The sequence below is a fragment of the Zingiber officinale genome, chromosome 8A, assembly GCF_018446385.1.
Source record: "Zingiber officinale cultivar Zhangliang chromosome 8A, Zo_v1.1, whole genome shotgun sequence".
Lineage (NCBI taxonomy): Eukaryota > Viridiplantae > Streptophyta > Magnoliopsida > Zingiberales > Zingiberaceae > Zingiber > Zingiber officinale.
In genome coordinates, this window is record NC_056000.1 from 70,033,503 (window position 1) to 70,060,457 (window position 26,955).

General features: G+C 41.4%; 2 protein-coding genes across 3 annotated transcripts; one reads left to right on the top strand and one right to left on the bottom strand.

The window, feature by feature from the left end:
* Positions 1-800: 800 nt before the first annotated feature.
* On the bottom strand, positions 801-26,398 carry LOC122009447 (UPF0613 protein PB24D3.06c-like). Of its 2 annotated transcripts, XM_042565610.1 has the most exons (10): positions 26,184-26,398; positions 22,379-22,574; positions 21,104-21,180; positions 10,872-10,977; positions 9,463-9,555; positions 9,314-9,379; positions 7,588-7,733; positions 3,673-3,781; positions 1,259-1,323; positions 801-1,163 (listed from the first exon to the last, which is right to left on the bottom strand). In XM_042565610.1, exons 1-10 carry the CDS (start codon positions 26,381-26,383, stop codon positions 1,016-1,018), a joined length of 1,206 nt encoding a protein of 401 aa, XP_042421544.1. In that variant the 5' UTR covers positions 26,384-26,398; the 3' UTR covers positions 801-1,015. The 2 variants fall into 2 exon arrangements, with proteins under 2 accessions (XP_042421544.1, XP_042421543.1); XM_042565609.1 differs by lacking the exon at positions 26,184-26,398 and having other exon boundaries at positions 22,379-22,687.
* Positions 24,782-25,538, top strand: LOC122009448 (18.1 kDa class I heat shock protein-like). The gene has a single exon (XM_042565611.1). It carries the CDS (start codon positions 24,856-24,858, stop codon positions 25,330-25,332), a length of 477 nt encoding a protein of 158 aa, XP_042421545.1. The 5' UTR covers positions 24,782-24,855; the 3' UTR covers positions 25,333-25,538.
* Positions 26,399-26,955: the final 557 nt, after the last annotated feature.

A 26,955-nucleotide genomic window follows, 5' to 3' on the forward strand; every position in this document is an offset into this window, starting at 1 on the left:
CCGTAGCTCACGGCCATGTGAGGGAGTCGTATAAGGCCGCCCGCACAAAGTCACACGAAGTAGGCTGTCGTGCAAAGTCGCACGAGGTAGCTTGGAGCATGAATTCTCTGGTCTGTAATTTACAGATTAGAGGATGGATCATTTTATCAATTGGTTCATTTTGATGAACCCCATCATTTAAACAGATAAATGGATCATTCTCTTGTCCATAATTTATAGATAAAAAAATTTTATTTAGACAAAATTATCACACAATACCATTGCGCGAGGCTAGGACCGATCAATGCTACGCAAGGCAGCCGTCCAAGACAAAGGCAGCAACATGAGCCAACCACGAAAGCCTCTTGCAATCATACTGACTCGTGCGATTGAGGACAGAGGTGTAGAGCGCAATTCTCTAGTCTATAAAATGTGGATCAAAAGATGAGTTACTCTCCATCAATGATGAAGAGTGATGATCCCACTTATTTTACACGTGAAGTCATCACTCTCCACAGTGGCCCATCTTTTCACAGATCCAAAAATCTGAATTGAGACATGCAACAAAAGAAGGAAAGTGACATTCCACCCTATTTGATGGATAAAAGAATAACTCAAAAATGGATTCAAAGTGAATCCATAAATCTGTCAATCTATTATTTTATAATAGATAAATAAAAAATTTATATAAATTATCCATTTTTTATGAAATAAATATTAAAAAATCTCAAATTTTAAATTCGTCCTTCCAGATAAACAACCCATTAAAATCAACTCTAAAAAAAAAAAAAAAATAGAGCAGCCATTTTTTCCACAGAGCAAACAATCAACACTCTAAAATGTGCTTATCATTAAAAGCAAGGGGCATTGACAACCAAATACAAGCAGTAATAAAAATATATTCACAATAATTGAGACAAGTTCCTGAGCGATTTTGATAATCATAAATTGTAATTAAAACAAAAGAGTGAATTATAAAAAAAAAATTGGGGGAACGGCAAGAGATTGGGGTGGAACAATAAAAAAGGAGAGAATGCTAGCTCCATGGATCATCCCATCCTTTTGGTCCCTCCCTCTTAACAAAATCCATGATGGCTTCGACTGCCTCTTGAACCCTATTCGACAGAGAATGATTTCCCCATTCTATTTCCACCTTTTCAGCACCGCCCATTGCTCGACAAAGTCTGCAGGGTCATGAAAACAATGTTATTTTACCTTGAAGAATAAGTGAATAATGAATGAGAAGAAACAATTGTATTCTCAATCAAGAGTGTGCTACCGTTCCACCAATGCCTTCTTATCAACATAGTCAGGCACATATTCGTCTGCCATGGAGAAAATAACCTAAAACAGCACAAATAAGAGTAAAAAATCAAAAGAACGAGTTTGTCTGACATGTTCAATAAGAGTTCAATCGAGTGCAATTCACATTAAAAGGTCAGTCGTGCGATATTGTACTAATTGCAGCGACCGTTTTCTCTTTCACATTCTCCGTCTCCACAGTAGTAGCAACAATTTAAAGTAACGAAACAGTAGCAGCAAGCCAGCAACTTGTTAAGTAAAAGGCCTCATCCTTGTATGTTGTTTTCATCCAAAGCAGGGTTAGCCATCTGAAGATAATAGCTCCGACATTGTACTCAGCGGTATTATTGTGATGACGGTTAAGTTGGTCCATACGGGGATCTGAATCAAACAAACATGTTTTTATTTTTATTAATTTTTAAGCATTTTCTATAATTTCACAAATTTTTAATATATAATTTTATCAATATTTTCCCAAATTTCCACATTTTTTCTTTTTTCTATTTTGGCCCAAATTCGAAGCCATAGTAGACAGTAAAACTCAGTTAAAACTCCAAAAATCCAGTGTCCCATGCGTTTCCACCCCATGTAAAGTTTAGAACAGGTGTGTGATTAATACAGTTACAAAATTCCTTCCTTTCAATGTCGTCCATCAGCTTTCTCCTATGGCAACATCATCTGCAGTGAATTTGAGACCCAGATCCCCTTCTTTCTCATCTTCCCCTTTTTCCTTTTTGCATAGTTGCATAATTTTCATTGGCTGACACAATGGCAATTTTCAAACCTTTTTCTGAGAAGATCATGATTCTTAGGAAGTTGTTCGGTGTCTTGTGTTTTCGTTGTCTCTTTATTGTTGTTTCATTTCTGACTTCATCCATGAAATTGTAGGTTTCTATGCACTAACTCGAGTTATCCAAATTTAGTTTCCTTGTAGTCAAACTATAACAGAAAGAATGACCTACCGACACGTGGCCAGCATACGTGCAGGGTCTTATTAGAGAAAAGTATACAATAGAATTTGGATGAACTGTAATACAGACCGGCTGAATTTTCGCAGGTTGATCTCGCTGGGTTCAGCCGAGATAACCAATCCTTTGAAACACTTCACTTGATGTGTATTTTGGATGTTTGATTCCAAGCTAGAGCTCCTTGGATGTCCCCAGATTAGAACAATGACAGCTAGTAGAAGAGTAAAATTACGCTCCTAGTATACCCAAAGCTATCAATCAAAATACTCGAATCAAAATAATCATTCTATATTGCATTTACTAATAGTTTCTTTAGTCTTGCTCTACTTTTTTACCTTTCATTTAAACTGATTTGACTCCTCTAATTTTAATCCTTTGTCATACTTGGACATGTCCATATCATCTCAAATTATTTTCCTTATTTTATAATTTATTTCGAATTTCAACTTCAACTAATTGCTCTTGGATATTAGGGGTTTTCTTAAATGAAAAAATCTTTCTTGTAACATGACACCTCCATCTTAAAATTTCATCTCTATTACATTAATTTTTTATATGTTTACTACCTAACAGATTCACTTCAATGCATAAACAAACATGGAAGTTCCTAGAAACACCAAACCGTAAAAATGATAAAATTTAGATATTGTTATTGTCTCCACTATGGTTAATTGAAGTATGAAATGTTAGCCTAGTTATTGGAGTCGTTAGTTGACATTTAATTGGCATGACATAAATTAGATATTACTATGTTAATCTAATAATCCAATTGAAGATAATTGTGAATTGGTGAGGTGTTTGGTTTTCTTATTCTTTTCTCTGATCTATTCATAGGATCCACTTGTCAAATCATGACTAAAAACAATATCACTATAATGATCCAACGTCCTTGTTAGCTTGAACTGGCATAACTACAACAACATTGTAATATCAAATTCATGCTTATCATACCAAAGTTAAGAGGTAACTGGTTGTAACTTATGTGCTATACGTCTTGCCCCGCTTCCTCATATGCGCTCATCGAGCCAACTAATCATCCATATAAGCTTAAAAAATTGGCATGGGGCCCTGGATTTCATTTGCACAATGCTGAACTTCAGATTTCTTTTGAAGGCAAACATGGACTTGTGTGTTTCTTAACTTTCTTAGTTCTCTTTCATGTAACCTCACATTGTTTATTTGCACCTGGATTGCTCACTCACACCGCGGTAAATATAATTTGACATATTGGTGGGTAATTCCCTATCCATCTTCCCCTCAAGAAAAGTTAGGTAAGAGATGGATTTATCATTGGATATGGAGGTCATAAGTAAACTTCTGTTAGAAAAATAACAAAAGAAATAAACTGCTCAGTAGAAAATAAGCAAGATGACAACATTGGCAATAGGAAATTATGCTTGTAAATTAAAAGGATCAAGAGAACCTGGCAAGGTGTATTTGACAAGTGTCCAAGTCTCAATCTCAGTTGATCATCGCTAAGATCAGAACTGAACATGTCATCATCGCCCGTGTATGCACAAAGAGAGTGATACCTTTACAATGTCATTTAATATCAGCAACGGCTCATGATAAATTAGCATTATCATAAACATAGTATTTTAGTTCCATGATTCAGAATTTCATTTATGCCATTACAATTTTGAAGATGATAATAATTAGTTAAATATCTGCTTAAGTTTGCATGCCAGACCTCTATATCTAGCAACGTTCAACTTGACAGTTTCCACATACAAGAGTGCAAGGTCAACTTGTGAATGTGTTCAGAACATTTTCCTTGCTCCAATTGATCATTTGGAAGATAGACATAACTTTTTGGTCCATAAAACACTGGTGGAAGATATAATCTTATTATACTTTGCAATAAAATTGTCAATGTTGAGGACCAGAAGATTAAGAGCATAGGCTAGTAGACCTAGTAATGTGTGCTTTGAATATGGACCAAATTGCATAATGAACCAGAATTCTACGAGTTCATGTGATGGAATTAAATCTACTGTAAAACATTACAATGTCAGCCAATCCATGACCTCAACATAAATGCCAGTGGATGGTATAACCTTGTCATACTTGGAATAAAATTCCAGAAGAGCAAGAGCATACCTTATCATACACAGCAAATAAGTACTCTTGGTAACATTCTCATGTCCTCAAGGTAACATTGTCCCTCTCTCTCCCATCACTAACCCCCACCTGTTCACCACCACTGAAAGTTCAGTATATCCACTCTCGCTTCCGTAGGCCTATTCTCCCAACCTCTTCCACTGATACTCCCTTCTTCTCCATCTTCCTATGGTTGAGGTGTGTGAATCTTTAAACTCCTTCAAGGAATTATCACTTTGCAACTATGACCTTTTCATCCTTCTTGTGTCACTTCTTATTTCACATGATATCCACTGACCAATGAACCCATATCCCATGTTTCCATCACACCAGATATCAAACTTGATGGTTCCAACTATCCTCTCAGGACTTGAGCATTTGAAGCATGGATTGAAATCTCATGTCGAGCCAGTTGAAATGGGCAAAACATTTCATTCTATCCGCCAACTAGCAGCGCCCGACACCAAGATAACAACAGCTGAAGAGGCGTAGTGCGGTTGCCGCAAAAGGCTCGCATGACACCATGGCCACCCCAAAGGGATCGCGCGACCCCCATGACTGCGCCCAAGGTTTTTTTTTTAATTAAAACTAAACTTAGTTTGATTATCTCAATCAACTCCTAGCTATGATTGGGGTAATTAAGAGTGTCAATTCAGGTGGGTTGGGTGGGTTCAGGTCGGGTTGAAAATCAGTTACCAAAAAAAATTCCAACTCGAATCTGAAACCCTAAACCTGAACCTGGATAACCTAAATAACTCGCCCAAGCTAAAAAAAAAACTTTTTTTTGTTATTTCCCTATAAATTTTCATTTTTTATCTCAATATTTCAACATTGTTATACTACGTAATGCTATTTATGTCTATAAAATATAATTTTTAAAATAAAATTTGATTTAACCCCAAAAGAATCCCTAAACCCTAAATCTAGGTCAACCTGAATCCAACACCCAAAAACCCCCAACCCGAACCTAACTGAAACTCAAAAACCCCTAACCCGAACCTGGTTTTTTTCGGGTTGACTGGATCGAATTGGTGAGTCGGGTTCATTTTTGACACCTCTAGGGATAATTCAAAAGGCTTAATTAAACCCTAATAAAATTATCTAATATAATATTTTAGATAGTCAAATCAAAAATATTTTTGACACCTCTAGGGATATATTTTATTTATTTTAATTCTAAAAATATATAATAAAATTTTTATTTATTTATCTTCTAGCTATGTTATTATTTTTTTAATGGATCCAATCAACACCTAATTTAAATAGATAGTCAAACATATTTCCTAAAATCCTAATCGAATTAACCCATTATAATATATAAAAAATTATTTAAAATTCTAAAGCAAGGCCGCAATGTCATGACGACCTTGCGAGTCACATAGCAACGATTTTTTTTAGGTTTTTTTTTGTTTAGTTAATTTTTTATTTTTTAAATATGAATTTTTTTATGAATAAACTATTATTAATAATAGTTATAAAATATTTAAAATTATTTCAAATTTTTTAAATAATTTAAAATTTTAATAAATATTTTATAAAATAATTTTAAAATTTTAAAATTAAGTATAATTTAAAATTAATCTAAAATTAAAAAAAAATATATATATAATTCTTAAACATGTCAAATAAATTTTTTAAAATTAAAAATTTACAAATAAATTTTAAAAAATAATTTAAGATTTTCAAATAATTTTATAATTATTTTAGCCTTTCAAATGATTTTATAATTTTAAATTTAGTTTTGAATTTTGAGAATTACTTATTTTTAAAAAAAATATGAAAATTTAATAAACATTATTTTATGAGAAAATATTGAAATATAAATTAAACATCTCAAAATATAAAGCATATTTAATAACCAAATATCATTAATATACATTTATATTTAATTTTTTTTAAAAAAATACTGAAACTATATTGGCATGGAACAATACCGAAAACGTATCGTTCCAGTTCCTTGATTTGAAGTGTTGTCATTTTTGCATGCCAAGGCAAAGGTGTTATATTTTAACTTGCTGCTTAATCACATGGACCAGCTGTTGCATCATTTATGATGTCACTCTTTCTGGCTGAAACATCTGATGCTTTAGGCCACATGTCTACTCATGAATATAATGTCTCTTGCATTTATCAGGTATACATATAAGAAAATTCTAGATTTGAGGAATATTTTGTTACCATATTAGGCAAATATGATGAACTTGCATATAATCTTGCATCCCTTCATCCAACTATTATAAAGTAGATAAGGTTTTAAATCTTAGGTTTGATACTGTATTTGTCCTTAGCCTGGAACCTTACCAAATTGATGCCATCTTGTAAGGATACATGATTCAGGTAACAGCTGTTTGACTGTGTTGACCTGGTGGGGGTTTTGCATGAATTTACAATAAATATTCCTACAAAGATAATCTATTGATTTCTAAACCAATCTCACTCAACTCTCTTAAATTAGATATTTATTCCTCTAGAATTAGTACCAATAAGGTTATAACATTTTTGAATTTTCATTGTTTACCTCACCAAATTGCCAATCTTCTGACAACTTATGACATCGACCAACAACACCTGTCTTTTCATCTTGATACCTCCAGATTTCAAAACTGATCTTATTATGTTGCATCCATATTGAAATTAATAGCAATACTAGATTAAATGTTTATAATTATAAGGTTATGTTTTTAGTTGAAAAGATTAAATTATGTTATTAATCATAGCTTCTCTAACTTAATCATTTTTGGATAACTACACAATTTTCTTTCTAGATTGATTTTATCTGACAATTTTCTTTGGCTATAACCATATATGCATGTTACACACGAAACAGTAATTATACCACCAATTCTTTGAATTTCTATTATTCTTTTTCAGGTTCCGTATCATTTTTATTGAGATATGTATCGTTTGCACCAAGCTCCTTAGCAAACTTTGTATTGCTTGTATCATCTCGTTTTGAGCAACACAAGTAGAATTGCCAAATATTAATGCCTACTTTTACAGCCGGAACATGTGGCAACCTTGATATACTGTTAGAATGATACATGTGGTATCAACCTGCTCCAATGTAAAATCTAAATCCATGATAATGTACTAGGTTGTTACAAATAAAACTATTCATGCTATCGTGAATGATACTTATGCATGTTTATGCAAGTTCATTTTGTGATACGAGAATGAATTGCCAAGAAAAATAAACATGTGCTACATAAAATAGATGGAAAACATGAGACAAAATGACCTGTACGCAGTTATGGGGGCATCTGGATTTGCTTCCCTTGGCATTAAATCCATTGCCCTACCTTCGCCAATCATTTTTGCAGCCAAATCTATCATTTCAGCAGTTTCAGGTAGAGTGGCTCGATATTCTCTGTCACTTACTGGGGCCTGATCAGTGAATATGCCAGTTAACTAGTAAAGCTTCTTAAGATTTCAATAATTATCTTATCACGCCCTAACAACTATATAATGCATAACCCTCAATAATCCATCAATTACACTTTTTTATGTTAACAAATTAAAGGGGAAAGAATGAAATTAGTTACTTAGCACACTCAGGTAGCATTATGGATGACAAGATTCAAAATGAACCAAAATCATGTACCAAAAAAGTACGTCATGGTTTGAAATCTCATATTGTACCAAACAACATGGTCAAAATGTACTATTTTAGTGAAATAGTGAAACCTAACACAGAACGGCATGAGTGTCTCTCTTTTGTCACCTGTAAACTATGTCAACAAATATTGTACCATGCTGATACTCCACACACTTTGGCATGCATCAAGATAAATTCAAATAATGTTTCCTTTTTTATAATTTGTTTCTCCAAAGTTTAATTTAATTTATTATCTGAATGCTATAATCCTATTTGTTATAAATAAATATGTTAACTGAAAGAAAATCAGACAAGCAAATCTTAGGTGACGTTTGGTTAAATAATGGGAATGACTATGGGTATGAGTTTGATAGGAAGGTGGAATAGGAATGGGAATGAGAATGAAACTCACCTAGTTATATGGGTTTGGTTGATTCCCATAAATTTGAAAATCATTCCCAAACCCACAATCCAAACACTATCTTTTATTATCATTTCATTCCTTCATTCCCAAATCCACCAACCAAACACCCGAGCAGACCACAATTTGTTCTTTACGACAATGAAGGAGCATCTTCAAGGGCCCACAACTTGCAATACAACTTTAGGGAATTTTTTTCCAAAAAGCTTTGTGGAGGTGGAACGAATCCAAAGAGTTTCTTTTTAGACTCATAAAAAGCTCTAGAAAGGCCAAAGTCTCAAACAATTGTCATTGACTAAGGAAGAGGTTGTGGAATTGTTAGATATCACGTTTTCATCTATTTAATTTTCCCACATCTTAAATTAATTTTAAAAAAATATATATATTTAAAAGCAAAATGAGTTGAACCAAATCAATAAATTTGATTTTCAGCATTGAATTGAAGTCAAATTGGGCGTGCAAATATTAAATTAAATTAGCACAACTTTAATTAAAAAGTTAATTTAGGTTAGTTCTTTAGAGATGTAAACCAGAATCAAATAATTATGGATCCCCATACCCTAGACCCTAGTAACTCTTTCCCTCTTTTTTCTGGATTAATCTTCTCAACAGAATCTACCATTTCCCCTTCTTAATTGAAGCCATCAGTCACACCTTATAAACGCACAGACATTTATTTTCTTACTAGCTCTAGGCAAATTTCACAAATTTGAAGACTCTCTCATGTTCATAAAGTGTCCTTACAAATCTTGAAAGTGCTCCAACTAGTACTTGCCATGGTTGGAGCTTGAAGAACACCTTTCTAGTTTACACACGGTTATTTTTCAAAGCTACCAGTTTCAACCAAAAAAGAAGAAAAGGAGAAAGTAACAGCGCCTTTTTTATAAATGTTTTAAACTACCCACAAGTTCACATCCTAAATAACCAGTTACACATACAATTAATTACCTGCAAAATCACTCCCCGAACAGCTTTGGAGAATGCAGAATTTGTCCTTAAATAATGCACTATATCCTGCAACACATGAACAAAGTGTCGGCAGTAATGCCAAAATGGATAAAGAGTTAAACTCTCTATGGATTTTCACTAATCCCAACCTGGCAACCAGTACTATGCCCAAGTAGCACAACACCTTCAGAATTTTCCTTATTAATCAAGTGGCCAATTAACTGATCCAGCTCTACTGCATCCTATTGACAGAAAAAAAAAACAATGAATGTATTGAAGACTAGAAAGAAGGGGAAAAAAATCAAGGCTATGCTGAAACAAAAGGAGCCCAATTGCCTTTGCTAGCCGCAGGAATCAATACATTCTCATGCTTCTATAATGCCTATCAAGGCCATTATAATTATTCAAATTAAGAGAGCCCAATTCATACATAGACAGTTTTAAACTTTTTACAACCTTTTATTAGCTATCTCTACCACTTCACAGAGCATAATTCTACATGATTCAAGTCAATTCAATTTGGAAAAATAATACTCATCTCATGCAACTATCAAATCCAATAATAGTTAGTCTAATCAAATCCTTGCCTTTTGTTAATTTCTTTAGCATCAAAATGATCATGGCTCTTGCACAAATATGTGATGATCTTTCTAGTTTTAGAAATGGTTATCCAATGAATGATTAATTTCAAAAAATATTCTTATATAATATCTAGGTGACAGACAACAAAAGGAGTGCAAAACAATTTCTTATGCTTATGCAACAATATTAATCTAGTAGAAGATACCGCCTAAAACACTTAATGGAAATCCCAAGTGGCACTTAGTGATTATATTTATGCATTATGACAACCAATTTTCTACCTACATTATCCATAATCCTACTTTACATAAGCAGCAAAATATTGAAGTTGATTGTCATTCCATTTCAGATGCTAACACATCCTACAAGATTAGCACCTAGCTAATCTCCAAGGTGTTGATTGACACATTCATAGGTGAATTGCAATGAGGACTAAAATCACATAGGTTACCTTGACAAAATTCTCTATATAATCTTGTAATGTATGGTTGGTACAAATAGATCTTATTGTAAACACAAGAAATCTTGCAATAACATGTTTGATAATGAAACACTAACAAAAAAAATTTAACCATAATAGTTTCTTATTAAATTATACAAATTACTGTGACTTTATATTCCACAATATCATCATCAGTGTTAAGTGAGATAACAAAACAAGTATATCATTTTCCAATTTCCATGGACGCTGAAAAATACCCTACCCAGTGTCAATTACTATTAATTTAACTTACAAAAAAAGGAAAGTAGCAAATTTCAAAAAGTGCTACAACCTACAAGTCACAAGTCCCAAAAATGTGGGATTGAAACATGGATCTTTACATTGAAAAAGAGTTTGACAAACCTTAAGAAAGGATATAGTAGAATTGCACCTAGCCAACAAGTTAAACTTTAGGTTTTTGCATTGGATACAAGAAACTTCAATTAAAGAAATTTTGAACAAAAATATCACACAAGCAATGAACAAGAGTCTTACTTGATCTAAGCTAGAAGTACCATATCCGAGATAAGAGGAAGAGAGCAAAGGTTGCACCAGAGACCATTTTTCATTTTCCAAAGCAATTGATAAAGGTTCCAAATACCTGTATAATGAAAGATTTTCCTGATTATGGATGATACCCTGTAAGCAAAAACAAAAAAGAAAAGAAATATATTCTTCAACAAAGATATAGTTACCCAGCCTTGAAAACTTTGGCAAACTACGTTTTGTGCCATAGTAAGTATATCAACAGTATAAATTTGTTCGTGGCATGGTTCAAGCTGTATAAATTAACCCAATAGATATTATCATAGTTGTGCATACAACATGCTGCCGTACATGCTTTTAGTTAGGCCCAACTCAACATAAGCTTCTAGAATACTTAAATTCAACCATGCACCATACTGATACCTAAAGAGGTATGCACAATTCACAAGGTTATGCAAACATTTAAAAGTCTAGGGGGGCATTCTTTAAGGATTCTTTAATCTCAAGGTCAATATGCAACCAATCAAGCAACATGCAAGTGCTCCCAAAGTGTCCACTCTTTCCTACATAATCTTTATTGTTCTTGATCCTGTCCGAACCAGGGGTCAACGAACACTGGGGATGTGGCGCTCCCTGCTGGATCCTCGAGTGCTCCGGCCAACTTGCAACAAAACCGAGCCGGGGGGGGGGTGTCCCGGCGACGGCCCTCCGACGATCAAGTCAGGCGAGGGAATAGATGAAGAAAGCGGCTGCAGGATGAAGACTCGCGTACCTCCGGTGAAAAAATGGAGACCTTATATAGACCTCTCGAGGGAGCCTGGGCGCGCCAATCAAAGCAATCACCTGCTTTCGACCATGCCCAGGTATGGGTCTGTCAGAAGGACATCCATAAGGCCATACCGCTACTGTATCAACCTCTCCATGATGTGACGGCAAGATCCTTTATCGTGAAATCTTGTGTACGGCATAATCATCAGACTTGCCTTTGCTGACATCCCATATCCTGAGCCGAACGAATAGGCCGCTCGGCTAACCTTTGTATCCTCGCCCTTATCCCCTGGCGGCGGCCTCCTGTTCCTCTCACGAACCCCCTCCCCTTTTCGCCCCTGTCAACAGTGCTTATAAGCACTCAAATCCCTAAGCCTTCTCCTTCCTAATGACGCAAATGCCCCCTTTCCTCTTCTTAATTCCCTTCATGGGTCCCAATCTACATCCGGATCACTTGCCTCCCCTTCAAGTCTAGTCGAAGGAGGCGTGAGTCCGACCGACTGGACGCTATGTGCAAAGTTGCCGCTCTCGATGTCAAGCCAATATCGCTGAGCCCCTAATATAAATTCAGCCGCTCGACTCTTCGTTTTGGATGTCTTGGCGTTTAACGTGGATGTTTGCTTGTCTAAATCTTCTCGAAAATCACGCAAATCCTTTTCATTAAGTCGAAGCATGCGCGGTATGGGCGCATTAATTGCGCCTGGTGACAGAGCGCCACGTGGCTCTTCTCGCGTGGCGGTGATGATCAGTACGATGGGACGCCGATTGTTTTGAAATGGACGGTTAGATGATGACCTCGTCTTTCGTGACCTGCATCCGACGGACGAGGCCGACCAGCCTCGTTCGCATAAAGCCTTCGTCTTCGCCCTTACGCTGCATTCCCTGTTTAATTGCGCGTCCTCCGTCGAAGGTGCCCGCGGCTGCGTCGTTCCGGCTGTCCTAGTTCTTGCCTCTTGGTGGTTTTCGGCTTTCTGGTGATCCTCTCCGTTCATCTTCCCTCAGTAAGCTTCTCCCTTCCTTTTGTTCGGCCTTTCCCTTTCGCGGGGAACTCCTTTCGTCCCCTTGCTTGCGAACTTTCATCTGTCCTCCGTTTCCGAGTTTCTTTCGGCTTCCTTCTTTCTTTTTCTTGGTACTTTAGTCATGGCGAGCACTTCCGTACCCGCTGTTGATGTTCATGGTCCCTGGTATATGACCATGGAGAGTAAATTTGACGAGGAGGGCGCTCGGCGTCTCGTTCGGACGTACGGGATCCCGGACGACCATGAAATAGTTGTAGCCGACCCGACCGACCGGCCCCATAACCCGCCGATCGGTACCATTTGTTTTTTTCTGGACCAATTCCAAGGCGGCCTTAGATTTCCTACCCATCCGTTTATTTTGGAAGTTTGTAATTATTTCCGCATCCCACTCGGCCAACTTGTGCCGAATTCCTTTAGGCTACTGAGCGGGGTGGTCGTCCTCTTTAGGCTGCACAGTATCCCACTCGACCCCAAAATATTCCACTTCTTCTTCTACCCCAAACAATCCGAGTTGGGCACTTTTATTTTCCAAAGTAGAATAGGATTCAAATTTTTTGATAATATGCCGACCTCCAACAAGTCCGAGCCCTAGATCTGGACAAGATGAAAGTTGAAGTCCGAGCCCTAGATCAGCAATCTAAGAAGCTAGAAGCCCAACTAGCTGCCGAACGGGATGAGCGCTCCGCTGAACGCACTAAAGCAGAGGTGGACCAAAAAGTTCTCCAAGATTCACTAATTGCCTCCCGAGCGGCGCTCAGAAAGTACAAGGAGGGGGAGCCGAGTCGCCTAGCAGCAACGCGCCAAGAATACCTCCGCTTGGAGCGGTTCGGCGAAAAGTTCGGTGGCAACGTCTCCTCAACTTTCGCCGAGGCGGTCAAGGTCACCATGGCGTACTTGAAGAAGGGTGGCCACCTCCCGGCGGAAATGCACATTCCCGCCTCCGCTTGGAACGGTTTCTTTAACTTTGAAGACCCGGAGTGAGGCGAGTTCTTCCAAGTATTTTCTGTATTTCATCCGCTTTGCGGATGTAAAATTTTTGTACGCGCCGTTCGGCATAGTTGTGTTCCTTTGCTTGTATTTTTGTTTGCCCTTCATTGCCCTTCTTTTGTCTGTTTGGTGCTCATCCGTAGAGTCAGTTAAGCTCCACGTGTTCCCCACTAGACGACCGATCAGGTTAATCAGTTGACTTGTTTTCCTCGAAATCGTTTAGCGCTTGGCTATGCTGTTTGCATTCAGTGAATGCGAAGTATTGGCAAACTGATGGGCGATCGGACTTAATCAATTTAGTACTTGCGAACGCTCGTTATTTGGCGTCCTTAGTTTCGTCCAGTAAGCTCACAGTCGCGGGTTCGACTCTCGATCTTTAACGTCGGAGCTCGACGGCTCGGATATTTATAGCCGGTTGGCGCGGCTCTCGATCTTTAACGTCGGAGCTCGACGGCGCGTATATTTATAGCCGGTCGGCGCAGCTCTCGATCTTTAACGACGGAGCTCGTCGGCCCGGTCGGCTCGCCTCTACGGTTTAACGTCTGGCTAGACGGTCTCCGCCCGGAGAGTTTATAAACGCCGGCTCGCCTCTACGGTTTAACGTCTGGGCTGGACGGTCTCCGCTCGGAGAGTTTATAGACGCTGGCTCGTCACGATTTAACGTCGGGCTACGGTCTTCCGCTCGGAGAGTTTATAGACGCTGCCTCGTCTTAACGTCTGGCTAGACGGTCTTCCGCCGGAGAGTTTATAGACGCTGGCTCGGTTTAACGTCTGGCTGACGGTCTTCCGCCGGAGAGTTTATAGACGCTTCGCCTCTACGGTTTAACGTCTGGGCTCGTCGGCTCGGAGACGCCGGCTCGCCTCTACGGTTTAACGTCTGGCTGACGGTCTTCCGCTGAGAGTTTATGACGCCTGCCTCTCACGGTTTAACGTCTGGGCTGACGGTCTTCCGCCGGAGAGTTTATAGACGCTGGCTCGTCTCTTAACGTCTGGGCTAGACGGTCTTCCGCCGGATAGTTTATAGACGCTGGCTCGTCTCTACGGTTTAACGTCTGGGCTAGACGGTCTTCCGCTCGGAGAGTTTATAGACGCCGGCTCGTCTCTACGGTTTAACGTCTGGGCTAGACGGTCTTCCGCTCGGAGAGTTTATAGACGCCGGCTCATCTCTACGGTTTAACGTCTGGGCTAGACGGCGCGGATATTTATAGCCGGTCGGCGCGACTCTCGATCTTTAACGACGGGACTCGTCGGCCTTTCAAGGCTAACTCCTTACCAGGTCGAGCGACCTTGGCCTTCGTATCATATCCCGCGCTAGAACAATATTTATGCCCGGCCGAACAGCACGGATCATTCGCTTACAAGTAAATATATAACCCTCCAAGCCGATCGGCTCGGGGGCCTTCGTTAGTCGAGCGCTTGGCTCGGTTATTATACCTCCGGCCGAACGGCTCGGGGCCTTCATTGGTCGAGCGCTTGGCTCGATTATTATACCTCCGGCCGAACGGCTCGGGGCCTTCATTTTTTCGTTGACGATGCCTTATATTTGTTCTCTTGATTTTTCATTTCTGCATTTCAAGTATTCAGTCGAAAAAAGTACACAGGATGATTTACATTGGCACACCTTTCACCTCGCCCGGTAAGGCTGGAGATGATTCGCGCTCCACGGCCTATCTAGCTGCCGACCGTCCTCATCCTCCAAATAATACGCGCCCGAGCGGAGCTTTTCGATGATTTTGAAGGGGCCTGCCCACGGAGCTTCAAGCTTGCCGACGTCGCCGACCGGCTTTCTTCCGACAAGATCGCCGACCGGAATGATCGGGAACGACGCGCCGGTTGTAGTTTTGCTTCATCCGTTGACGGTACGCCATCACCGAACGGATGCCTTGGCCCGCTCCTCATCAATCAAATCCAGCTCCATGTTCCTTCGCTCGGCGTTGCCTTCATCGTAACATCGACCCGGACGGACTCGACGCCGACTTCAACCGGAATGACCGCTCTACGCCGTACACTAGTGTGACGCCCGTTCCTTCCTTAGGAGTCGTTCGGATGGCCCATAAAACGCCCGGTACTTCATCCAGCCAACTTCCTCCCAAGTGGTCGAGCCGAGCGCGCAGAATACGGAGAATTTCCCGATTGGCTACTTCAGCTTGACCGTTGCTTTGGGGTATGCCACGGACGTGAAGTGTTGCTCGATGCCGTAGTTTTACACCAATCTTCTAGCACCTTCCCCGTGATTTCGCCGTTGTCGAAACCAATCGGCGAGGGATGCCGAACCGATAGATGATGTGTCGGATGAATTTTTTGACCATCCGCTCGGTGATCCTGCTGGCCTGCCCACCCACTGGAAAAATAATGACGACCACTAGCAAATTTCTCCGCCGGCCGCCATCTGAAATGGACCGACAATATCCATTCCCCATCGATCGAATCGGCATGAAATGGTGGATGCCTTCATTTCTTCGGTGGGAGACGTTATGATATTTCGCACGAAAGGCATGTAGATATCGTCCGAGCGGCATCAGTTTCCGACAAGCAGGATCTTCTTGGCTAACGAGCGTCCGCCCGGATGCCCCCCGCATGATCCTTGATGCACTTCCTGGAGGATGTAAACCGAGTCCTCTGAGCTCAATAACGGGCGCGAGAAAGCTTTCTTGTAAAGCTGATCGCCGATGAGTGCGAACCGACCGGCCCTCCTTCTTAGCAACCGGGCTTCATACGCATTGGATGGTGCGGCGCCCGAGCGGAGGAATTCTATGATGGGTGTCCGCCAATCGCTTGGAAATGTAAGACTTTCCATCCGGTCGACGTGCGCCACCAGCAGTACTTTTTCAACTGGTTGCTGAATGACGACCGGCGTTATAGAACTTGCTAGTTTGGCCAACTCATCGGCTGCCTGGTTCTCCGTTCGGGGAATCTTCTGAATAAGAACCTCTCGGAAAGTAGCTTTAAGTTTTTCAAAGGCCTCAACGTAGAGTTTAAGCCGAACGCTGTTGATCTCAAAGGTGCAACTATGAATCCGAATAGAGAGTCACCCGACCGGCTCCCACATGCCGTGCTGCCTGCAATCCGGCTATGAGGGCCTCATACTCTGCTTCATTGTTGGTGGCTTTGTAGTCCAGCCGGACGGATAGGTGCATCTTTTCTTCTTGGGGTGATAGCAACAATATTCCAATCCCACTTCCGAGCCGAGTGGAAGACCCATCCACATATATTTTCCACATAGCTTCCGGCTCTGGCCTTTGCACTTCGGTCACAAAATCAGCCAAGGATTGCGCTTTGATCGCTGAGCGGGGTTGGTATTGGATGTCAAATTCACTTAGTTCTGTCGTCCACTTGATGAGCCGTCCAGACGCTTCTGGATTCAACAGTACTCTTCCTAGTGGACTGTTCGTCCGGACAATGATGGTGTGATCCAAGAAATATGGTCGAAGGCGCCGAGCGGCTAGAACCAAAGCAAAGGCCAACTTCTCGAGCCCAGTGTAACGAGATTCGGCATCTTTTAAAATGTGGCTCAGAAAATACACCGGCTGTTCCTCGCCGCTGGACCTTACAAGTGCCGAGCCTACAGCATGCTCAGTTGAAGACAGATAAATATAAAGTGACTCACCCCGGACCGGCTTGGCAAGTACAGGCAGAGAATTAAGTTACGTCTGCAAGTCTTCGAACGCCCGATCGCATTCGTCATCCCAGTGAAACTTAGTGGCCTTGCGCAAGTCGGCAGTTTTGGAGATGAATCGGGACAATGCGGTTATCCGACCGGTCAAACGCTGCACTTCCCTTGTATTTCTTGGAGGCGGCATGTCTTGTAGAGCTTTCACCTTGCTGGGATTAGCTTCAATTCCCCGCTCGGTCACTATATACCCCAAGAAACGCCCTCCTTTTGCTCCGAACAGGCACTTCTGGGGATTTAGCTTGACTCCATATTTGCGTAGCGTTCGGAAGGTTTCTTCCATGTCCTTGAAGAGATCGGTCGCTCGGGCGGATTTGATAAGAATGTCGCCCACATAAACTTCCAGATTCCGCCCGATCTGCTCCCTGAACACTTTGTTCATCAAGCGTTGATAGGTGGCCCCGACATTCTTCAATCCGAATGGCACCACATTATAGCAATATGTGTCGTCGGCCGTTACGAAGCTTACTTGTTCTTGATCTTCCCGGGCGAGCGGCACTTAGTGATAGCCTTGGTAGGCGTCGAGCATACAAATCAATTCGCAGCCGGCCGTAGAGTCCACCAGCTGATCTATCCGGGGCAGAGGATAAAAGTCCTTGGGGCATGCTTTGTTCAAGTCCCGAAAGTCTCCACTTGCCGCCCGGCTTGGAGACTAATACTACGTTAGCCAACCAACTCGAAAATTGCACTTGGTCGGCCTCCTGGAGCTTCTCGACCTCCGCCCTCTTCCTTTTTTTCGCCGGTCGAGCGTCCGTTGGACATGAAACTCGTGCTGAGCTACGCTTGGCGAAATTCCTGGGACCTAGTATGTCGACCAGGCAAATACATCATGATTTCGCCAAGGCATGCGACCAACTCTACCTTCCTCTCCTCTGTCCAGTCGGAGGCGGCAAATGTCGTGGCCTCCGACCGGCGGTGAATCTAGACTTCCTCCTTTTTCTCATAAATTAAAGAGAGAGGCTCCTCCATGATGGTGCTAACTTCCAAGCGCGGGATCTTCCACGCGACCCTTGCTTCAGATTTGACCATCTCGACATAGCACCGCCGAGCGGCCAACTGGTCTCCCTTAATTTCTCCCACCTCATTGTCTACAGGGAACTTCATCTTCGTGGAAGGTCGAGACGACCGCTCGGAACGAGAGCCGGCCGTCCCAAAATGACGTTAGAGGACGAGGGAGAGTCGACCACCACGAAATTTATTGTCTTGGTCTCCCGAGCGGCTCCTCTCCCAATGAGGTAGCCAGGATCCGCCTGAACCTACCGAAACCCGCAGAGGGTTGTCATGGAAGCAACTGCTCGATCAATTTGGTCAAACGCTTCGAATACGATGTTGACCGAACTCTCTGGTCAACAAATATACGGTGAATAGTGTAATTTGCTATTACCGCTTTAATGAGCAGAGCGTCGTCGTAGGGCACTTCAACTCCTTCTAAGTCCCCGGCCCGAAGTGATTTCACCACTTGCCCGCCGCAACCGATCATGCGTGGATCCGAGTCGCCGGACACCCGCCTTTCGGCTCGGCTGAGTCTCCTCCGGCCACCAAAGAATAACGCTGATCTCGCCCGGAAGTATTGCTCATGTTTTCCTCTTCTCGAGTGGACGGTCCGACCATTCTCCGGACGCCGCCGATTCTCCTGCTCGAGATCCGCCGACGGGCTCGTTGATGCCGCCTCGCGGGTCCTACGGCTTCATGGGTCCTTTGTCTTCCGCTGATGGGAGGAGACCGTCTCGGCATTCCTGGAACGGATTAGCCACGAAGGAAGATTTCGACAATCCCTCGTGTTGTGCGTATCCGTCCAGTGGAAGGAGCGAACATAGGGTCCATCTCTTCTTTGGCTTAGCCGAGCACCACCTCAGACGTGTGATCCGCGTGGGGATCGGATTGCTTGCCCTCGGTCCTCCGGGCTACCGATAAGCGGCGTCTGCTTCCGTCGGCGAATAGTGCCCGCCATTGGAGTTTTTCCGGCTTGCGCTTCTTCCACGCTTATGTATTCGTTGGCCCGTTGTAGCATGTGAATCTCGGGCGGTTTCTGGACGAGCGACCGGAAGAAGTCCCCATCCACAGGGCTGGGTGAAGGCATTCATCACGGTCTCCGAGGTCGTTGGAATATCCATCGCCACTGGTTAAATCGGATATAAGCTCGTGAGCGATTCACGGCTTCTTGCTTGATAGCGAATGACTAACGCTAGTTTTTCGATATCGCCGACCGCTTGCAAAGTGGTGGAGGAAAGCCGCTCTAAGTCTTCAAGTCGGTGATAGATCCGTCCGGCACCTCCAAACCACCGCTGAGCCGATCCCAGAGAGTGGTAAGAAAAACTCGGGATTTCACCCATCCGTGTACTGATGGAGCGTGGTCATGTTATCAAACTTACCCGGATGATCATCCGGGTCTGTTGTTCCATCGTACTCGCCGATCGTCGGAGGCACGTAATGCTTGGCGGAGGGTCTCGTAGAATAGCCTCCAAAATCGACGATTGATCCGCCGGAGACGAGTCCGCCGGGGCTTTCCCTTCATCTCACCTAGGCATCTCGTTCAAGAAGATCCTCTATCTCTTCGAGCTAGTTCATGGGTGCGAAATAAGGCTCGATGGAATGCGACGGTGGCGGGATCCGCTCGGCCACCCGACGCAGACGTTGCTTGTTGCTCCTTTCTGTTTTTGCTCCACAAGTTGGCGGCCCTTATCTCGACCAGAGCCAAGTTCTTCCGTGGAAAGCGCCACTGCAGTGTCGTCGCCCACCTCGCCCATTGTTCCTTCGGACGCAGGAGCGCCCATGACGGCGCCAAATCGATCCTGTCCAACCAGGGTCAACGAACGCTGGGACGTGGCGCTCCCTGGTGGATCCTCGAGTGCTCCGCCAACCCGCAACAAAACCGAGCCGGGGTGGGGGGGGTGTCCCGACGATCAAGTCAGGCGAGGGAATAGATGAAGAAAGCGGTTGCAGGATGAAGACTCGCATCTCCGGTGAAGAAACGGAGACCTTATATAGACCTCTCGAGGGAGCGCGCCAATCAAAGCAATCACCGCTTTCGACCATGGTGTGCCTGTCAGAAGGGCATCCATAAGGCCATACCGCCATCGTATCAACCTCTCCATGATGTGACGACAAGATCCTTTATCGTGAAATCTTGTGTACGATATAATGACTTGCTTTTATCGACATCCCATATCCCGAGCCGAACGAATAGGCCGCTCGGCTAACCTTTGTATCCTCGCCTTATCCTGGCCGAACGGACCACCCGCTCGGCCCAGACACCCGCTCGGCCATTCAGTCCTCCCGCCTTGGCGTCGGAAACCCAAGCCTATGGCTGGGTTATCTCTGGCTCCGCTCGGACCTGCTCAACTGCTTGACGCGGCCATTACCCGCTTAGTCAGCCCTCCATCCGTCCTCAGGCTGGGACCCTTCAGGAAGTGGGTCCCCCATTCTTACCGCCGGATCAGTTCTCATGATTTCACAAATATTTGATAGGCATTTGTAGCCAGTATACATCTTTCTAGCTCTCTTGTTGCTCTTGTTCTCTTAGCTTTTCTTTAAGGATTCATTTACTCTTGCAGATGGAAAGTCAAACTGAAGAATAATAGGTTTTCTGCGGAGGGAGAACAAGGTGTAAACTGGTTACGTTGTCAAAACAGATCAAATGAGGTGTGTGTTTCCATATAAATATCTGCATTGTGGCCCAAACATTTGAATCCAAATCTTAATACAGATAGGCAAATCAATACTTACACAGAAAAATACTGAAGTTATTTGATAAAAACAGCAAGGAAAAAACATATGCTAAAAGAAAAATGGCATACTCAGTTGCTAACAATCCATCTGTCAATCCACCAATAAAAATGACTTGCTGGTTGAATTCACCAGTTTTGAATGCAACCTATGCAAATAGAAAATATGAAAATGCATAATTTGATCAATGAAAAACATAGTTATTTATGAAGAACACTAATGAGCCCTGATTTTGTAAAGTAAATGCCCACGATGGTAGATGATTCATAGACATTCAAAGGCCAAGCATTAGTTACTTATCCATAATTATGGAAAATTTCAAAGCAGATGACAAACCAAGGAATCCACCACTGGTCCCATTATCCCATCAGGGAATTTCACACAAGACCTGATCTGTAAGAATTGGTGATCAACACACTCCTATATCTCTCTCATATCAGTCTTCATCTGCAACTACTAATGGATCAAGATATAAGTCATGTGGAAGTTATAGTATATTTTATTAGACTAGTCCTACACTAATTTTTGTTTACTAGGTATACATTATTCCAATTTCATCTATATACCTAGAAAGTTCTATTCAATAACAGTGTCCAAATCAGATATACTAATATGTGCATAGGGTTGCGGTACCTACTACCAAGTTGGTAATGACCTTAGTCTGCTTCACTAAATTGGGGCTCGCTTCCATATAAATAATAGGTTATCACACCTTCGTTCAAAAAAAAAAAAAATTGCATAGAGCATAATAGAGGGATAACATCCATGTAATATATCCCAAATAGTTGGGACTTACACGACTTGTTAACGGTGATGCTGTCACATGATAATATATGTGAAATACGTGATTTGAAGCTCACCATAGTTGGAGAGGCAAAGAAGCTCACCAATATTATCAGACAAAGAGAACAAAAAGGACTATGAAAACTGGATGCAGCAATAAAGAGAAAAAGAAACCTGCATGAAAATTTGAGTTATCCCTTCGAATATGAAGTTCAACCCAACACAAAGGTATGTGCAAGCGAACCCAATTAGAATAACTACCCTAGTCCTACAACATATTAGATTATTCAGACGAAACAAAGGATTCAGATTCATTGACCAAGAGAACTCGGACACCTTCCTTCGAGATAAAATCAAACAAAAAAATAAGGTTAAGAAAAGATTTAGCTGTTCAAGAGCTAGAGGCCTACAACACATCGGAGCACCCCAGGAAGCCTCCAAATTCACGCGTCGAAATGGCTATTGTCACAGTTAGTTACAGAGAGCTAGCTATACTTATCCAAAAACAAAATCAGAAAGGCATCACACCCAGAACGACAAGCGCATGACCTACTCCTCCATACCTGAATAGACTTAGATCCATACTTAAACAGATAGCCACGGAGCTGGTTTTTGCGACTCCCCGGCATCCCATCGGCGGACGCCATGACTGGCAGAGAACCCCCGCCGGCGGAGCCGGACTTCCCCGAACGAGACCGGAAAATACCTGGGAACCAAGAGGAAGAGGAAGAGGAGGAGGAGGCGAAAGACGGAGAAGACACCGAAGGATCCATGCGCGAGATCTATCTTCCCGACTCTTCAGCAACCCTTCTGGTAGGGTATCGTGAGAGAGGAAGCAAATGATTGATACGATACAATTCAAATGCCAAAAATCGCCTTTTCTCTAACTTTAATTTTTTTTAAAATATATATATAACAATTATGTACATTATGAGATCATCAGAAGACTACAACTCCTCCATTAATTAAATCTAGAGATTTGACAATACCGTGGTTTCACTTTTTGCCCCGGCGCTATTAATAAGGATTTTTCCTTTAAAGGGATGTACCATAGCTTATGCTGTCCATCACGAACACGGATTTATGATCGGTGGAAAATTTATATGAGACAAATCAGTCATTTCCGATTCGGTATCATTATTTTTTGTTTTTTTTAGTAAGGTTTGACAAATCTGGTTTAAACTTTAAACTTTCATTCTAAGTATTTTTTACATTATTAATTTAACGAGAAGCAAAAAAAACGAGGGAATTGATCAGGAGTTACGCAGATTTAAGAAATTATTAAATCACGCACTGTATTTTGAAAATATTAAAAGATGCACTAATTTGATGGCTTTTCCGTTCTATCTCTCCTATCTAATTGACTTTTTAATATCTTTTTATCATTTTTTTAATTTAACTTTTCTCTCTTCTATGTCATTTAATTAATTTTTTTTTCTCTTACCAAATACAATACATGCAACTATCACTTCAATACTAACCTCTAAAAATCAACATTACGGATCCTCATCTCTAGAAGATGAAGCTTAAATATTCTAACAAAAGTATCCAGAATGTAGCTAAACAGTAGACATATAATATTTTTGATATAATAATTAAGAATTGATTTTTAGAAATTGATGATATGAGATATACTTCATCATGCACTAGATATATGTGTATATACATATACCTCTTTTCATATATGTAGGATCGATATTAAGAGGATCGTTAATGTAACAGGTCTATATTTAAATATTTTAACAGAAAATTAATATAATATTAAAACATCTTCTTTAGGAGTCTGAAATAAATAACGATGGAACCTTTAGACACTTTATAATCTTAAAAATTGATTGAACATACATACAATTAGTATAATATGAATTCTCTAAATTAATCATTTAATTTTCACCCAATCTACTCATAAATCTAAATTATTTGAATATTTGTAAATTTATACCCATCCAGTAAAATTGAATGAGAGAAAGATAAATATGTTGTCAAATTTTAATTTTGATAAAAAAAAATAATGAGTATAATGTAGGAAGACTCGGACCACTTTAGACCTGATCTAAGAGTAAATCAGGGCCAAGTAGACCTGATTTCCTACCAAGACCAAGTTAGGCTTGAATTGAGAGCAGATCAAGGAAAGTAGTATTGATCTCATATATATTTTTTTTTTTATCAAAACCAACATTTGTCTTCCTCTCACTCAACTATACTGGATAAGTGTAAGTTTATAAAATTTAAATAGTCTAGGTCCATTTCAGTCAAAACTCATTGATCGACTTAAAAAGTTCAAATTACATTCATTTTCAAGTTCTATGAGTTTTTAAGATTATAATGAATCTAAATGTGCCATCTATTACTTATTTTGCTCTAATCTTTTAACTTTCAATTAGAACACTTTGAGATATGATCATCTAAAGATCAGAATTACATCGTGTTTGATCTAAGAACAGATAAGGACTAAATTGATCCTGATTTCTCCATCATTATGATACTGATTTTTAGAAATCAATATTATCATAATATTAATATAATTAAGTTATGATGTTAGTTTTAAAAAAATTAATATTACAATGATTGTTATACGTATGTAAGAAAGGAGAGAAAAAATAAATTTAATATGGAAAAAAGTGAGAAAAAAATATAAAAAGTTAGCCTGGTAGAAGGGGTAGAATGGGAAGGGTATGTAAAATCAGTGCACCCTGATTTAAGAATTTCTTAAATGCCTTTTAGTCAATTTTTTTAAATATATATATATATATACAGGAGGGATATAGCATGAGAAAACGGTTGCTGTCAGCCCACAAAGCCCATGGCCCGGTAAGCTTCCTGAACCATCCCGATCTGGCTAGGCGTCGGCCGATCATCTTCCAGATGCTTCTGGAGAGGACCTGATGAAAAACTGGTTCTCGAAGTATCAATGCTTTCTACGTGCCTATATAAACACTCAACACCGTCGCAGCATAACCATCGAATAAGAAGCAGCGCAATCGAATCCTCAAATCTCCTCAACAGCCGTAGCAGCGTAGCATACATTCCGATCTCAACAATGTCGATTGTGAAGCGTAGCGACATCTGCGATCCCTTCTCCTTCGACCTCTGGGATCCCTTCCAAGGCTTCCCCCTCGACGCCTTCCGCTCGCTAGCCGAGACGCGGCCTGGCTTCGTCAGCGACACCTCTGCCTTCGCCAACACAAGGATCGACTGGAAGGAGACCCCCGAGGCGCACATCTTCAAGGCCGATCTCCCCGGCGTCAACAAGGGGGAGATGAAGGTGGAGGTGGAGGAGGAAGGGCGAGTCCTCCAGATCAGCGGCGAGCGCAGCAGAGAAAAAGAGGAGAAGAACGATAAGTGGCATCGCGTGGAGCGCAACAGCGGCAAGTTCCTGCGGCGGTTCCGGCTGCCGGAGGACGCCAAGGTGGGCCAAGTGAAGGCGAGCATGGAGAACGGCGTGCTCACGGTGACGGTGCCCAAGGAGGAGGTCAAGAAGCCCGATGTCAAGTCCATTGAGATCTCTGGGAACTAGATGCTCAGGTTCATTTCTCACCGAAAATATACTCTACTTTTCTTGTGCGTGTTCAGTGTTCTGTTCCGGAGTGTGTTCTGTGATGTGTGTTCTTGTCCTTGAGTAATCATGTGTCACTACTGCGTCCGTTTCCGTAACTTGAACTTGTAGCAGTTCTTGTAAATAAAACGTTCGAGTGGAACCGTATTGCAATGATAAGCTGTGTATATTACGGGGTCGCATTTGATTCTTAAATTTGGGATACACAAAAGAACACATTCAATCCTTAATTTACAGTGCTTCGATTGCTGGGATGTGAGGCAATCTATGGGAATGAGTCCAAGAAATAAGAAAGAATGTTGAATCCTCAGATAAAAATGAAGCAATCCATAGAAATTAGAGGGTTATCCAGGTCTTCCACAGCGACACTTCGACCAACAATAGAGTTTGATCCCTTTTGGAATACTCGGCGATCAGTCTGATTCAGCGAAGCCATACCTCCCCGGCTTATCGACGTCGCCCGGTCGGGACGTGCCGCCGATGGGACGCTCTCTTTCCTCACAACCAGGCTTCTCGACCGCGGAACCTTTGGCGGAGAAGCAGCCCCTCCGCGCGTGTACTCGGTGGAACTTCTTCTTTCGCCGATCGCCGCCCGCGAACACGAACGGGTTCTCTTGGCCGGCGCCGGCACGGTGCTGGCTCGCGCGAGTGGTTGCTGCTTCGTTGCCCTTGGAGCAGGAGGAGCACGCTTGCGGTCCGATTGGCTCTCTGCTTCCTTCTGCCGCGGACCAACTGATACGATCGGATTAATCTCGGTGGGCGGCAAGGGCTTCTTCGACGATGATTCGGCACTCGGCGCAGCAAAAGGAGAGGAAGAGGAAGAAGAAGACGAGAATGCCGCATGAGTGCTAGGGTTAGGAGACGAAACAGAAGCTGCAGAAGAAGAAGATACAGAGGAGGTTGGTGGCAGAGGAGGAGAGGTTTCAGAGACAACAAGTTCGTCATTAAGTTGATCGGAATCTAAATGGATGAAAGGATCAGATGAATAGCATTTGCTAACGCATGTTCCCATGGTTAATCGGTTCCAAGACCTTACAAGTACAACGAGAAAGGGAAGGGATTGCCTACAAATGCAGAGGGCACAAGTTATATGAAGAAATTTTTTACTCTAATAAACTCTTTTTTTATTGTTATTATAATCAGCTTCACTCAGCTTTTTATTTACCTATCGGAAAAATTGAAAGTATAATTTATATAGAGTTTTTTTTTTTAATTTTACATATACAGAGATTGGTCTCTAGAATGTCAGATTTGATTAGAATTTAAATTCTGTTTTTTTTTTAAATTTATTATTGCATTACATCCATGAGAGCAATTATCCTAATTGTCAATCGTAACTCCTTTAACTTTGGGCTTGGTTATGGGTGACCACTCAAGCTAAAAACGTTGACATGTTTGAGTATTTATTCATTAATTATTGTATAAGGAACATATTATTAGGTAGTGGCAGCCATGTACGTATATTTGAATTTGGCAATAGCACATCACCATTTTCTCAATTCAAATTATGTTTGTGTAATTTGATATTGCATCTGTTTATCAATTTAAATTAAGTTCATTAGAATATATATATATATATATATA

Excerpts from the sequence above, each read along its gene's own strand:
- LOC122009448 (XM_042565611.1), top strand. The coding sequence starts at position 24,856 with ATGTCGATTGTGAAGCGTAGCGACATCTGCGATCCCTTCTCCTTCGAC.
- LOC122009447 (XM_042565610.1), bottom strand. The coding sequence starts at position 26,383 with ATGGGAACATGCGTTAGCAAATGCTATTCATCTGATCCTTTCATCCAT. Across the intron at positions 22,575-26,183 it reads TCGTCTTCTTCTTCCTCTTC|GTCTTCTCCGTCTTTCGCCT; the intron begins CTCTCCTTTTGC and ends GGATCCTTCGGT. Across the intron at positions 1,164-1,258 it reads AAGAAGGCATTGGTGGAACG|ACTTTGTCGAGCAATGGGCG; the intron begins GTAGCACACTCT and ends ATGACCCTGCAG.